This window comes from Sus scrofa, chromosome 2 (genome assembly GCF_054392235.1).
Source record: "Sus scrofa isolate SSC_HxYL_T2T_F1_AM1 chromosome 2, Sscrofa_HxYL_maternal_Yorkshire_Landrace_v2.0, whole genome shotgun sequence".
Taxonomy (NCBI): domain Eukaryota; kingdom Metazoa; phylum Chordata; class Mammalia; order Artiodactyla; family Suidae; genus Sus; species Sus scrofa.
Window position 1 is genome coordinate 152,809,361 of NC_139384.1, and position 14,616 is coordinate 152,823,976.

The 14,616-nt window shown below is 52.2% G+C and overlaps 2 protein-coding genes across 10 annotated transcripts; one reads left to right on the forward strand and one right to left on the reverse strand.

The window, feature by feature from the left end:
- Window positions 1-3,638: 3,638 nt before the first annotated feature.
- Window positions 3,639-5,289, reverse strand: CD14 (CD14 molecule). The gene is given in 2 exon segments (NM_001097445.2): window positions 3,639-4,869; window positions 4,950-5,289. Coding segments are annotated over 2 exon segments (1,122 nt in total). The 5' UTR covers window positions 4,953-5,289; the 3' UTR covers window positions 3,639-3,750.
- A 2,255-nt stretch (window positions 5,290-7,544) lies between these two features.
- TMCO6 (transmembrane and coiled-coil domains 6) lies at window positions 7,545-14,559 on the forward strand. Of its 9 annotated transcripts, none has more exons than XR_014838901.1 (12): window positions 7,545-7,701; window positions 7,831-7,943; window positions 11,180-11,295; window positions 11,381-11,564; window positions 11,795-11,899; window positions 12,059-12,144; window positions 12,382-12,498; window positions 12,706-12,813; window positions 12,923-13,109; window positions 13,253-13,347; window positions 13,728-13,895; window positions 14,140-14,559. XR_014838901.1 is itself a non-coding variant. In XM_013995233.3 (12 exons), exons 1-12 carry the CDS (start codon window positions 7,617-7,619, stop codon window positions 14,251-14,253), a joined length of 1,587 nt encoding a protein of 528 aa, XP_013850687.1. In that variant the 5' UTR covers window positions 7,545-7,616; the 3' UTR covers window positions 14,254-14,559. The 9 variants fall into 9 exon arrangements, 8 of the variants coding, with proteins under 8 accessions (XP_013850687.1, XP_013850691.1, XP_013850689.1 ...); XM_013995233.3 differs by having other exon boundaries at window positions 7,545-7,734; window positions 11,723-11,899; window positions 12,702-12,813; XM_013995237.3 differs by having other exon boundaries at window positions 7,545-7,734; window positions 12,702-12,813.
- Window positions 14,560-14,616: the final 57 nt, after the last annotated feature.

Here is a 14,616-nt window from a genome sequence, read left to right on the forward strand (position 1 = left end):
TCCTTAACCCGCTGCACCACAAGGGAGCTCCTCTCTGAGCCTCTTTTGAAATGTGAGTGTAATATTGGATTTCCTTCATTGCATAACTTGTTTATTCATTACTTCACTCTCAGCTACTATTCCTCCTTCTAAAGTACATATGGATTTCAACAAATGCTGAATCGTCAGAAAAGTCTTATAAAAGAAGAACAAAGTTGGAGGATTCATACTTCCTGATTTCAAAACTTATTGTGAAGCCACAGTAATCAAGACACTGTGGTACTGGTATAAGAATAAACAGAGAGCTCAGCGAGAGAGGCGTGAGAGTCCAGAATAAATGCATGTTTCTATTCAGTTGATTTGACAAGGATGTCAAGAACATTCATTGAGGAAAGATTAATCTTCTCAACAAAAAGCACCGGGGCACCCGGATATCCAGATACAGATAAGTGAAATTGGACCCTTATCTCAGACCATACACAAAAATTAACTCACACTGAGCAATTTGCTTAATTTAAGCACTAAATCTATAAAACTCATAGAAGAAAATACAGAAATTAATCCTCATGACCTTTAATCTGGCCATGACTTCTTAGATATGACACCGAAAGCAAGCATGACAGAAGACAACACGATAAACTGAATTTCATCAAAATTAAAAACTTTTGGGAGTTCCTGTCATGGCACAGCGTAAATGAATCCGACTAGGAACCATGAGGTTGCGGGTTCGATCCCAGGCCTCTCTCAGTGGTTTAAGGATCTGGCGTTGCCGTGCGCTGTGGTGTAGGTCCCAGATGAGGCTCGGTCCCGGCATTGCTGTAGCTCTGGTGCAGGCCGGTGGCTACAGCTCTGATTAGACCCCCAGCCTGGGAACCTCCATATGCTACAGGTGTGGCCCTATAAAGACAAAAGACAAAAAAAAAAAATTAAAAACTTTTGTGCATCAAAAGACATTATCAAAAATATGAAAAAAATGAAAAAACGACCTACAAAATGGGAGAAGATATTTGCAAATTTATCCAGGAAATATAGAGGGCTCCTACAACTCAGTGACCAAACACAAACAACCCAAGTAAAAAAAGATGGAGAAAGGAGTTCCCACTGTAGCACAGTTGGTTAAGGATCTGGCATCACTGCAGCTGTGGCATAGGTCTTAGCTGCAGTTCAGATTTTATCCCTGGCCAGGAAACTTCCATACGTCACGGGGGCAACCAAAAAAATGGGGAGAAGACTTCAACAGCCATTTCTCCAGAGAAAATAACCAAAGTGCAGGAAAAGATGCTCAACATCATTACACATTAGTGAAATGCAAAAAGACAAACAACAATTAAAAACTAGGCAAAATGGGAGTTACCCAGGGGTCTAGGGGTAGGACTCCTGCTTTCATTGCTGTGGCCTAGGTCTGGTCTGGGAACGGAGGTACCACACCAAGCTGCTGCCGGCCACAGCCATAGCAAACAAGCATACAATCAAAAATACCAGGAAAAGGAAATTCCCATTGTGGTTCAGCAGTAACGAGCCTGACTAATATCCATGAGGATGCAGCTTCCATCCCTGGTTTTGCTCAGTGGGTTAAGGGTCTGGTGTTGCTGTGAACTGTGGTATAGGTCACAGACTTGGCTCTGATCTGGCATTGCTGTGGTTGTGATGTAGGTCAGTGGATACAGCCATGATTCGACCCCTAGCCTGGGAACTTCCATATGCTGCAGGTACGGTCCTACCAAAAAAAAAAAAAAAAAAAAAAAGACAGAGGTATAGACTGATGGAATTGAATAGAGAGCCCAGAAATAAAACCTCACACATATAGACAAATGATTTTCGACAAAGATGCCAAGACCATTCAATGGCTTTTCAAACAGTAGAATTGGGAAACTGTCTATCCACATGCAAAAGTGTTGAGAGGCAGAGAGAATGAATAATAAATATCCTCCGAACTGAGAGAGAACTTTGAGACCAAAATCAATTCAGGCAACACCATAAAGTGCGGTTTTGAAGTTTATTGTGGGTACGTACATACAGCCACATTACTGACATAAGCGGGTATTGTGAACATACATAGGGCCAGGATCCAGAGGCATTCACAGCCGTACTCTGGGAAGGTGTGTGGGGGGGTACCTAGGATTTAAAGGGACTAAAGCTAAAAACAGAACTTGACTACTCAGTAAAAAGCACATCTGCATCTAAGGGAACTGGGTGGAGGGGGTGGAGGGTGTCTCCTGACCATTAACCGTCCGTGTCAGCAAAAGGCATTCTTCCAGTTTTCCTGTCAGATGAGTAAAAGTTGATAGGTAAGTTGTCTGGCTTGGGTGCCTTCCTTGTGAGAAGACTAAAGCTCAGTTGTGCAGAAAGGGGAGGGGGTAGGGCTGTGGGCCTAAGGTGGAGCTGACAAAGTGGAGTCAGTGTGGAGTCAGCCCCACAGACTGGCAGATTATTTAGCTGTTCCCTATGATTCTTTGAGTCTGTGGCCTGATGACCTGTGTAAATCTCCCATCAATGTTACTTTGCAATCTCCATTCCTAGCTGTGTGATTCTGGGCGCTGGAGGGAGCCAGGCTGGAGGGCTATGTGTACATGCCTCCCCCCAACTCCTCTTGAGGTCCCCTGAAGGCAGATCTGTGATGGGTGTGGCTGCTGCCTTGATGTAAAGAAGAAGGGACCCTTACAAGTACCTCTTGGCCGTTGTCCTGGGTCTCAGATAATGTGGTTCAGAGGGCATATATTGTTTTGTTTTGTTTTGTTTTTTGCTTTTTAGGGCCGCCCATCAGCACATGGAGGTTCCCAGGCTAGGGGTCAAAGCTGAGCTACTGCTGCCAGCCTATGCCACAGCTACGGCAATGCCAGATCTGAGCCGAGTCTGCAACCCACACCACAGCTCAAGGCAGCGCTGGATCTTTAACCCACTGAGCGAGGCCAGGGATCGAACCTGCAGCCTCATGGTTCCCAGTCAGATTTGTTTCCGCTGCACCATGATGGGAACTCCTTCTGGAGGACATACATATATTGTTAATTGCCCTTCGAAGCCTCCAAGAAGCTGTGAAGGGTCTCGGATGTTACCCTATTCACAAATCAAAGAACAAGCTATACGCAGTATACTAACATAATCGCAAGATTTCTGGTTCAGGGACAGATTGTTTTTTTTTTTTGTTTTTTTTTTTTTTCTTTTTTTCTTTTGTCTTTTTGTTGTTGTTGTTGCTGCTATTTCTTGGGCCGCTCCCGAGGCATATGGAGGTTCCCAGGCTAGGGGCTGAATCGGAGCTGTAGCCACCGGCCTACGCCAGAGCCACAGTAACGCGGGATCCGAGCCGCGTCTGCAATCTACACCACAGCTCACGGCAACGCCGGATCGTTAACCCACTGAGCAAGGGCAGGGACCGAACCCGCAACCTCATTGTTCCTAGTCGGATTCGTTAACCACTGCGCCACGACGGGAACTCCCTGGGACAGATTGTTAATGACAGCATCTTGCATCCGTTCCCATCCCCAAACTCCCTAGACAGGCCACCATTTCCCTGCCCCTCCTGTGCACTCCCCCTGCAGTTCTCTTCCAAGGTAGGGCAGATATTTGGATTTTAGGGAGTTCGAATGAAGAAAGCTTAAATAGAATGGATCCCCATCCAGCAAGGCCCAGTAACATCTATTGAGTGAATGACACCACGAGCTGTTGTTCAAGATTTTAATGAAGGTGGGGCAGAGGGGTGGTTGGTTGAGTTGTCCTGAGGAGGCTCCCCCGGAGCCACGGCAGTCTGAGCCAGTAATTCCCCTTCCTTGGGCCTTAGGCGAAGCCCCGGGCTCCCTGAAGCAGCGCCAGGGTTCCCGACACCCCCATGGTCAAGGCGGAACGCGCACAGGGTGGGACCACGCCAGAGGCCATCGGGTCTTCCTGGTGCTGGAGGGCTTCAGGATCCATATAGGGATTCCCTTCCAGGGTCAGGTCATCCACGGCGGGCAGCTCCTCTGGCCGCGGCGCTCTGTTCAGCTTGTTGCAGCTGAGATCAAGCACGGTGAGCTTGGGCGGCAGTCCTTTAGGCACTTGCTCCAGCTCAGCGAATGACAAATTGAGAGAGCTCAGGGCGGCAGGCCAGACACACTCCCGGGCGCCCGCGGCGGTGGCGCGCAGCGAGTTGTGACTGAGGTCCAGGCGGTGGGGTTGCACGCCCGCCCCCGCCAGCGCCGCGCACACGCCGCTGGGTGTCTCCATCCCCGCGTTGCGCAGCGCCAGATCCTCGAGGGCCGGGAACTTGCGCGGACAGAGAGCTGCAGTCAGCCCGCGCTCGCCCAGCCCGGGATTGTCAGATAGGTCCAGGGTGGTGAGAGCCGGGAAGGCGCGAAGCTGGGCGCACGGAAAGGCAAGCGAGCTTGCTTGCGCCACTTTCAGTACCTTGAGGCTTGGCTGGAGCCACTGCTGCAGTTCGCCGAGCCAGGCACCTCCGGTGGCCCACGACACATTACGGAGTCTGAGGGTGGTGAGCGCAGGTCCCGGCGTTTCCTGAAGCGGCGGCGGTACCTGGCCGGTTACCTCCAGGTCCTCGAGCGTCAGTTCCTTGAGGCGGGAGAACCCGAGCGCATGCAGGACCAGGGCCAGAATCTGAGCAGGAACCCGCGCAGCGCCCACCGTGAGTCGCCGCAAGCGCAGCGCCTTGAGCATGTCCGCGTACTGCTTCGGGTTGGCGCTGGCGCTCTTTAAAAGGAACTCTTCCAGGCTCCGGCCGCCGCCGCGGATCTCCACCTCGACGGCAGCCACGCACTGCAGGGCGCTGGACCAGTCCGGCTGCGGATGCGTGAAGTTGCAGACGCAGCGGACGTCTTCGTCGTCTATTTGGCAGGGCTCCGGGGTGGCCGCAGACACACGCAGCAGGGGCAGCAGCAGCAGCAACGGGCAGGGCAAGCGCACCTGGAAAGAGAGGGGAGGTTAGCGCCGCTCGCTCCTGCGGGTCCTGAGGTTCCTCGAGCAGCCCTCGTGCACACACTCACCATGGTCGATAAGGTCCTCAAAGCCTCTGCGTCTCCCGCCGGCTCTCGAAAGGGCTGTGGCTCCTTTAACCGCGGCACTCCCTGGCTTCCAGGCTCCACAAACGCTATCTGTCCTCACTCTTTGGCAGACTTTGGGGGTTTGTGTAATCCGGGGGGTGTCACTCTGTTCCCTACTCTTTGAACTCTGCCACCTCCCACCTCTCTTCCTCCCAACCACCCACGTTCGCTACACTTCTGCGAAATTTTGCAATGAGGGATGTTGCCTGCCTGACGCAGCAGGAGTGGGGCCCTAACCGGAAGGATCTTGCAAGGCCTCTAGAATCCTTGGCACTAGGCAGTGTGCCCTGATGACTCATGCGCCCCCGGGCTTGTCCGGGATGGGGAAAGGAAGATCCCGAGTGCCTCAGGCCAGGGCTCTTGGTCCCCTGCCGGTATCCTCGAGACTCAAACCCAGGGAGTTTCCTTAACTTTTCCCTCGTCGTGGTGGTTGCTATTAACCTCCTGTCGCCCAAGTCCGACTTCCTGAAAATCCTCAGATATTTAACTGGCGATTTTGTGGAAGAGATTGCGGACTTCATGTATCGACTCTAAGGCTAGAATTAGGTTCTGAGAGAATAAAGTTGATCTGAAGAACCACTTCTCCCCTCTCCTTATTTGACTGACAAGGTCTTTGTGTTTATTTAGAAAGGAATAGCTTTCTTTTTCTTTTTCAATTGAAGTATAGTTGATGTATGCTGTTATATGTCACAGGTATACAATAGAGTGATGCACAATTTTTAAAGTAACAGCTTTCTTAAAAGTAGAGGTGTTGGAGTTCCTGTGGTGGCACAGCAGAAATGAATCCGACTAGGAACCATGAGGTTGAAGGTTCGATCCCTGGCTTTGCTCAGCGAGCGGGTTAAGGATCCGGCTTTGCAGTGAGCTGTGGTGTAGGTCGCAGACACGGCTTGGATCCTTCATTGTTGTGGCTGTGGTGCAGTCCGGCAGCTGTAGCTCTGATTTGACCCCTAGCCTGGGAACCTCCATATGCCTCAGATGCGGCCCTGAAAAGCAAAATAAAGAAATAAATAAAGAAACGAATAAATAAAGTGGAGATGTAAAACTGAGACATACTGGCCAAGGTCCTCGATCTCTTATTTTCCACATCCTCATCCTGAAACTGAGAAATGAGATATTTCTAATATAATTTTCCCACATGCACCTAGCTTTCTCCTACCGAGCACAATTCCTACATTCTAGCAAAGAAAAGCTAGACCTGTGTTGAGTGAGGATTAATTAGTAACTCATCTTTTTGTTTGTTTTTGGCTCTACCCGAGGCCCGCGGAAGTCCCCACAGCAGTGACCCGAGCCACAGCAGTGACAATACTGGATCCTTAACCCACTGAGCCAACCAGAACTCCCAGTACCTCACCTGTATTCTCACATGGAAAACAAAAAACAAAAAACAAAAAACACCGCCAAGTGTCCCAGAGGGTGGGGAAGTGTTACTGAACCAGGTTTGTTTGCCCAACAGGCAGTAAGCCAAACACGAGATGCTGAGATTTGCAGCAGAGAAAGTTGATTCATGAGGCATCCAAGTGAGGAGCAAGGAGAACAAGTCTCAGATTCGCCTTCCAGAAAGCTCGGGTCTTGGGATACTTATGGGTAAAGGGTATAATTTGGTTAGCGGCACAGGGGAAGGTGATTGTGAACAGGAAAAGGGTGAGGTAACTGTTACTTTGCTCAGGTTTTCTGTCTTTCTTCCTTTCTTTCTTTCTTTCTTTCTTTCTTTCTTTCTTTCTTTCTTTCTTTCTTTCTTTCTTTTCTTTTCTTTTTTTTTTGTCTTTCGTCTTTTTAGGGCGGTACCCATAGCGTCTTCATGGATGCTAGTCAGATTCGTTTCCGCTGAGCCACCAGGGGAACTCCTAGAGGTAGTCTTGAATGTTCCCTTTAGAATGTGTTAGGCGACGTTCCTGTCCTGACTCAGCGGTTAACGAACCCGAGGACGCGGGTTCCATTCCTGGCCTCACTCAGTGGGTTAAGGATCCAGCATTGCCGTGAGTTGTGGTATAGGTAGCAGAGGCGGCTCGTATCTCGCATTGCTGTGGCTGTGGTGTAGGCAGGCGGCTACAGCTCCGATTAGACCCCTACCCTGGGAATCTCCACATGCCGCGGGTCCGGCTCTGGAAAAGACAAAAACAAAAACAAAAACCCCCCCAAAACAAAAAACCAATGCGTTAGGCGTCCTTGTGGCCAGAGGCGGTCGGCGTCCAGCTTCCCTGGGTCTGAGGCAGAGAAACCTGAGACCAAGGCTACTCAGAATTCGCTGGGTTCTCCGCCCAGGGCCCACCCCTCCCCAGCCGTCTCCAGCCTCCCCCCGCCCTGGCCTGGCCCCAGTTCTCTCTTTGCATCTTCTCTCTCTCGGTCCTTCCCACCCTCCCTTCGCCCCGCCCTGCCCGTGGTCCAGCCTCCTGGTTCCGCCCCGCCTCCACCTCGCTCGGCGCCCCGCCTCCACCTCGCTCGGCGCCCCGCCTCCACCTCGCTCGGCGCCCCGCCTCCACCTCGCTCGGCGCCCCGCTGACTGGCACCTCCCCTTCCGCCCTGCGCCGCGACTGCGCAGTCCGCACCGCCTTTTGGGCGCTGAGGCCGCCTTCCCTGCGGCAGGTACAGGTTTCTTGCAGCTCCACCATGTGGAGCCAGCGGCAGGGCCGCCTCAGGCCGTTGCGCTGTGGGGTGGAGGAGCTCCGGCGCCGCCGGCGGGAGCAAGAGGCAGGTGCGATGGGCGAAGGAGCCCGGGAGGTCGCGGGTATGGCAGCCGAGGCGGGGGTGAGGAGGCTCCCTGGGATGGAGACGGCTCTGGGTGGGTGACTCTCCCATGTTCGGCCGGCTCCTCTGCCCCCAGCACTACGGAAGGCGCGGAGGGAGCAGCAGCTGGTCAGCAAGAGGCTGCTGAGAGACGAAACCTCGGAGGAAGCCGAAGAGGCCTGTGTGGCCGTCATCCTCGGGGAAGCCGAGGTGAGAAGGCGGGGTGCTTGATGAGATCCACACCTGCTGGCCCGCAAATTCCTTCTCGTGTTCTCGACCTCAGCCTCCAAACCTGAACGCAGCCCTTCCACACCTCCGTCCATCCAATGGCCAAGCCAGAAAGCAGGGATCCTCCTCTACAACTCTCCCTCATCCCCACATCTATACACTCTTGCGAGTTCCCGTCGTGGCTCAGCCTGAACGAACGAGACTGGTATCCGTGAGGACACGGGTTCGATGCCGGCCTCGCTCAGTGGCTTAAGGATCCAGCTTTGCCGTGAGTTGTGGTGTAGGTCGCAGACTTGGATCCCTTATTGCCGGGGCCGTGGCTTAGGCAGGCAGCTCAGCGCCAGTTTGATCCCTAGCTTGGGAACCTCCACATTTGCCCCAGGTGTGGCCCTAAAAAACCAAAAAGAGAAAAAAAAAAAAAAAATCCTACCCTCTTTTTTTTAAAAAAAAAAAACTTCCTAAAGAGCTGTGGAGCTGTCTTTTTTTTTTTCCCCCCCTTTTTCTTTTTTACTGCTGCACCTGTGCCATATTGTCAAGTTCCTGGGCTGTGAGTTGATGAGAGCTGCAGCTGCAGGCGGACGCTGAGGCCATGGCAACACCAGATCTGTGTTGTATCTGGGACCTAGCCTTTGTCATGCTTGATCCTTAACCCACGAGCGGGACCAGGACCGGGAATGGAATCCCCATCCTCACGGAGACTACCTATATCTGGTTCTTAACCTGCTGGGCCACAATGGGAACTTCAAGCTGTGGAGTCTTTACGTGGCATTGCCGTCACAGTTGCCACCATCCTCTTTGGATACTCACAACAGGCTCCTAACAGTTCATCTGCACCAATTTTGTCTCCATCAGGGTGATTTTCTTTTTTTTTTTTTCCTTTAGGCCGAACCTGTGGCATATGGAAATTCCCATGCTAGGGGTCCAATTGGAGCTGTAGCTGCTGGCTTATGCCACAGCCACAGCAACTCTGGATCCCAACTGCATCTGTGACCTATACCACAGCTGGTGGCAATGTTACATCCTTAACCCACTGAATGAGGCCAAGGCTCGAACCCGTGTTCTCATGGATACTAGTTGGGTTTGTTACCCCTGAGCCATGACTGGAACTCCCTCTTTTTTTCTTTTCATGGCGGCTCCCGTGGCATGTGGAAGTTCCTGGACCAGGAATTAAACCCGTACCACAACAGTGACCCGAATCACAGCAGTAATGACACTGGATCCTTAACCATTAGGCCACCAGGGAACTCTTGTCAAATTCATTTTCTATATATCACTCAGATGTGTCTTAAAAACACAAGAGACCAGGAGTTCCCATGGTGGTGCAGTGGTTAACAAATCCGACTAGGAACCATGAGGTTTCAGGTTCAATCCTTGGCCTCACTCAGCGGGTTAAGGATCCAGCATTGCCTTGAGCTGTGGTGTGGGTTGCAGATGCTGCTTGGATCTGGCGTGGCTGTGGCTGGCAGCTGTAGCTGCAGTTCAACTCCTAGCCTGGGAACCTCCATATGCTGTGGGTGCAGCCCTAAAAAGCAAAAAAAAAAAAACCAAAAACAAGAAACACAGAGACCGACATACTTCCTTTGGTGTATACAGTTCAGCATGGTCTCAGCCCTGCTACGTCCATCCTCATCAGCTTATTCCTCTCAGCCAAATTGTCCCCTCTTCAGTTCCTGGAACAATACCAGACTCTTTCCTGTCTCAAGGGCTTTGCATTTCTGCATGTAAAGTGGGCCTGAGTATTTTAATCGTACTAAGTGCTTGTTACCATTTTTCCAACTAGACTTTAAATCCACAGGAACCTAGGCCTTATGTTATTTGTCATTACTGAAAATGTATATGCCTGTTAAGTATCTCTCACTTACTAGATGCTCAGTATTTTTGGCATAAGTGAATGAAATAGTCTGTTTCATCTCATTTATTCATTCAGCAAGCATTGGGCATCCCCCTGTGTTTATATCATGTTTACATATATAGTTTATTTACCTATTTATTTGGTCTTTCTAGTGCCATACCCATGGCATATATGGAAGATCCCAGGGTAGGGGTCTAGTCAGAGCTGTTGCTGCTGGCCTACGCCCAGAGCCACAGCACTGCGGGATCCAAGCCGCATCTGCGACCTACACCAAAGCTCACATCAACGCCAGATCCCCAACCCACTGATTGAGGCCAGGGATCGAACCTGAGTCCTCATGGATGCTAGTGGGGTTCGCTAACTGCTGAGCCACAATGGGAACTCCACATGTATAGTTTACAAAGCACTTATACCTAGGTCGTAGCATTTATTCAGTGTGTGCTTACTTTATGCCAAGCCATCCATGCTGGGTTTGGAGGTACACAAAGATGAAAAGAGAGCCCCTTTCTTTGAAGTGTTCCTAACCCTTTGAAGCAGATAGATGCGTACACGTGTTAGGAAAGAAACAAGAGGTACAATGGAAACCCCTAGGCCTGCCTAAGGAAGCCAGAAAGAGCTCATGTCCCAGAGGCCGTAAGAGCAGAAATCAAAAGAAGCGGAGTACCTGGGGAGCGTATCCCAGACAGAAGGAGTGGATTGTGCCAAAGCTTGGAAGCATTAAAAGACAAAGTCATGTTTTGCTAGGTGTGTCACAGTGTTGGTTGCATGGGGAGAATGACTGGAGGGGTAGGTAATGCCAGGCTTTGTGTGTTTAAATGTTATCCTTGAAACCACCCAGTGAGAAGTCAGAGTAGATGTTACTCCTGTTATTTAGATGGGAAACGGGTTTAGTCCCCTACAGATTAAGTGGCAGGGCTGGTATTTAACCCAGTTTTGATTCCCTCTCTGTTCACTCTGCTGCATTGTTGGCACTTGTTAGCCACATGAGTGTGAATGACTAATATAAGCTCCTGTTGGATGGCTCACAGGTGAAGTGGGCAGAGCAGCCGTTTTTGTTTTGGTTTTTGTCTTTTTAGGGATGCACCTGTTCCAAATGGAAGTTCTCAGGCTAGGGGTCAAATCCGAGCTACAGCTGCCAGCCTACACCACAGCCACAGCAATGCCAGATCTGAGCCCCATCCGAGAGCTGCACCACAGCTCGCGGCAGCATCAGATACTTAACCCACTGAGTGAGGCTGGGGATGGAACCTGTGTCCTCATGGATACTAGTCAGAGTCGTTTCCGCTGAGCCAGGGTGGAATTCCATCATGCCTTGTTTTCAGCAACTAAACGTTGCCATCTCCCTTCCACCTGTCTTGGGCTCCAGATCCAGCAGTTCCTGCGGTTAGCTCAGCGGGGGCCAGAGGAAAAGGAGAGAGAGCAGGCTCTGGTCAGCCTTCGCCGAGGCTTGCAGCATCCTGAGACACAACAGACCTTCATCAGGTCGGTGTGGCTGGTGTGAGTGAGTGGCTGGGGCTCTGAGGGATGGCCCGCAGGCTGAGCAGTGCTCTGATGCTCCCTCATGTAGGCTGGAGGGCAGCATTCGGACTCTGGTGGGGCTCCTGACCAGCAACCAGGCCCTGCTGCAGCTCGGGGCGGCTCGGTGCCTTCATGAGCTCTCTCACTCTGAGCAGTCTGCGGTGGCCGAGGCCTGCCTGCCAGCCACGTCCTACCTTCTCACCTACCTCTCCGGTCACAGCGCAGACTTTATAGTAAGCCCTGTCCCTTCCTACCTCGTTCTTGGTTTAGATTTAAAACTTGTGCTTTGGGGCCCAGTTGGAGCTGGCAGGCAGGGGAAAGAGGAAAACCTCTTCCCCCTGATGCCCACAGACTTACACACACCCCTCATCTCGCACTCCCCTGTGCCCAGACCCTCGAGGACGGGGGTGCTCCGTCTTCCCCAGCCCGGCCCGAAACAGCGCTTTTGTTGTCCTGCTCTCAGGAGCTTTGTCTGTATACACTGGGTAACCTGATCGTGGAGAGTGAGGCTGTGAGAAGGCAGCTCCTGCCACAGGGCATTGTTCCAGCCTTGGCTGCCTGCATCCAGGTGCGTGTCCACCTCCTTTCTTCCTCCCTGGGTACCATCCCCTCACGTCTCTCCACGTGCCCCACCTGCCGTGGCTAGGCAGCGCCAGCCTCTGCCTTGTGCTAAGAAAACCTTACGGCCTGGGTTCCAGAGTCAGATCCCGACTCTGTCTGCTTCTAGTCTCCCCACCTGACTGTGCTAGAAGCCCTTGGATACGCCTTGGCCCAGCTTCTGCAGGCTAAGGAAGCTCCAGAGAAGATCATCCCGTGAGTAAAACCGAGTCGTCCCCAGATGTGCAGTCAGGTGTGGCCTACCTGGCAGTGTAGCCCCTGGATGCCTGAGGGGGTCTTGTTCCCAAAGGTGTCGCACCTTTCACCTCCGCGTGCCTGGCTGGGAGGGGCTTTGGGCTTTCCCACCTGCTATTAGGGCTTGGGAAGAGTGACTGGCATCTTTTGCGTCTTGCCTTCTGTAGTTGCCATTCACAGCTCTGCTTCTACTGACAGCTCTGTCCTGGGCTCCACTCTCCCCCAGCACATGCTGCAACTGTTGCAACCTGGCCCAAAGCTAAGCCTTGGGGTCGCTGTGGAGTTTGCCTGGTGCCTTCACTACATCATCTGCAGGTAACAGGCCAATTGGGAAAGTGCCATAGGTCCCCTTTGGGGCTTCCTTCCATGCCACTTGGGTTTTTGAACTTTGGTTTTTGGAATTGTGAGTTTTCTTCCTTCTGCGGGCCTCTCTTCTTGGAGCCCAGGAACCTCACAGACCTAGGCCATTTGCCAACATAAGGGTAGGATTGACTGACTCCTTGCTTCGTATTGCCCAGCCAGGTCAACAATGCCCTGCTCATCACCCATGGGGCTCTGTCCACTCTGGGGCTGCTGCTGTTGGACCTGGCTGGAGCTGTCCAGAGAACTGAGGATGCAGGACTAGAGCTGGTAGGTGAAGAACAGGTCAACATTGGGGTGACCTTCTTACTCAGCCCTTGCTCCAGTGTGTAGGTCCCCCCCTTCTTCCTTAAGCCTGAACCTCAGCTTGTCTTTGCAGCTGGCATGCCCTGTGCTTCGGTGTCTAAGCAACTTGCTAACAGAGGCTGCAGTGGAGGCTGTGGGAGTGCACCCGCAGCTGCGAGATGAGCGTGTCGTGGCGGCCTTATTTATCCTCCTGGACTTTTTCCTCCAGAAACAGCCCAGCCTGCTTCCTGAGGGCCTCTGGCTCCTTAACAACCTCACGGGTAAGCACTGTGATCTGCCCAGGCCTGGGCCTTCGGATCCTGGGGAGGCTTCCTCACGGCCTGGGCTGAGACGGGCAGGACTGGGAGTGGGTCAGTTTCACGCCCTCATTGGAGGAACTTCACCCTGACGTTTTCCCTTCCAGCCAACAGCCCTAGTTTCTGCACCTCCTTGCTCTCCCTGGATCTGACCGAGCCCCTCTTGCAGTTGTTGTCAGTGTCTAACGTGGTGAGCGGATTGGTAGGTATTGAGATCCCTCGGGTCCAAGGACTGGCGGCCAAGGTATAAACAGCGGGAGCAGACAAGTTGAGAGCTGGTGGGCAGTGTGTGGAGTGGATGGCTTCAGGGCCAGACATCACTTACAGACTTATAGGTAGTCTGGGGTGAATGCCTAAACTGTGGTTGACTAGTACTAACCTTGGGCAGATCAGCGAAGCACCTTAAGCTTCGGTTTCCTCATTTGTCACTGGGAATTGTAATCCTCAGGACAGCTGAGGGGATTACAGACGATGCATGGAAGAGTGCTTGGCACAGTACCTGGGCATGTGGCCAGCACTCCGTAGAAGCTACTCTTGGGCTTTCATTGTTCATGGGGACTGTGTCCATGTATTTGTCCGCAGGTGCTCACGGTTCTGTGCAACGTTGCAGAGAAAGGTCCTGCTTACTGTCAGCGTCTCTGGCCAGGGCCCCTGCTCCCCTCCTTGCTGGACACGTTGGCCTTCTCTGACACTGTAGTAGTAGGCCAGAGCTTGGAGCTGCTGCAGCTGCTGTTCCTCTACCAGCCGGGGGTGGGTTTCTGGCCTTGGTCTCCAACCCCCCTGTTCTAAAGCCTCTGGTCTCCCCATGGTCCCTTTCCTTTCAGTCTTAACCTCAGTCACTTCTCTGGGCTTGTGGGCTCCAGATCAGAACACCTAAACTCTCGTTGGAAATGCATTCTCTTCCAGGAAGAGGTGGGCTAACCCATAAGACTGTGGGAATTGAGTGTTAGGGCTCAGGGACCCAGCGTTGAATCTTTTTCTTTCCTGCTTTCAGGCCGCCCAGGCCTTCTTACAGCGGTCAGGGCTACAGGCCCTCCAGAGGCATGAAGAGGTGGCCCAGCTCCAGGATCGTGTGCGTGCTCTCCAGCAGACAGCTCTTCGTGGGTGACCTGGCCCCTCATAGTCACGTTCTCCACTCCTCTCCCACCCCCCATCTTCCCAGCCTGCACAGAGCCCTTTTTGGGGGTCTGGCACCACAATGACATGTCATGCCTTCTGCTCCCACACGTAAGCCTAAGCCAAGACCTCTGAATCCCAGCTCCTCCTCTTTCACCCAGGATTGTGCAGGCAGGAGGACCAGAAGGAACTCATTGTGGCCTACTTAATCTGAGTGTCTGGGATTGCTTTTTTTCTTTTGCTTTAGCAGCTGTGGCTTTTTTGATGGGACAGAATAAAGTTTTATTTTTATATTTAACTGCTTTGCCTCAGTTGGTTACACAATACAGGGTAGAGGGTGGAACAAGGAACAAAA

Excerpts from the sequence above, each read along its gene's own strand:
- TMCO6 (XM_013995233.3), top strand. The coding sequence starts at position 7,617 with ATGTGGAGCCAGCGGCAGGGCCGCCTCAGGCCGTTGCGCTGTGGGGTG. Across the intron at positions 13,110-13,252 it reads GCTCCTTAACAACCTCACGG|CCAACAGCCCTAGTTTCTGC; the intron begins GTAAGCACTGTG and ends TTTCCCTTCCAG. Across the intron at positions 13,896-14,139 it reads TGTTCCTCTACCAGCCGGGG|GCCGCCCAGGCCTTCTTACA; the intron begins GTGGGTTTCTGG and ends TCCTGCTTTCAG.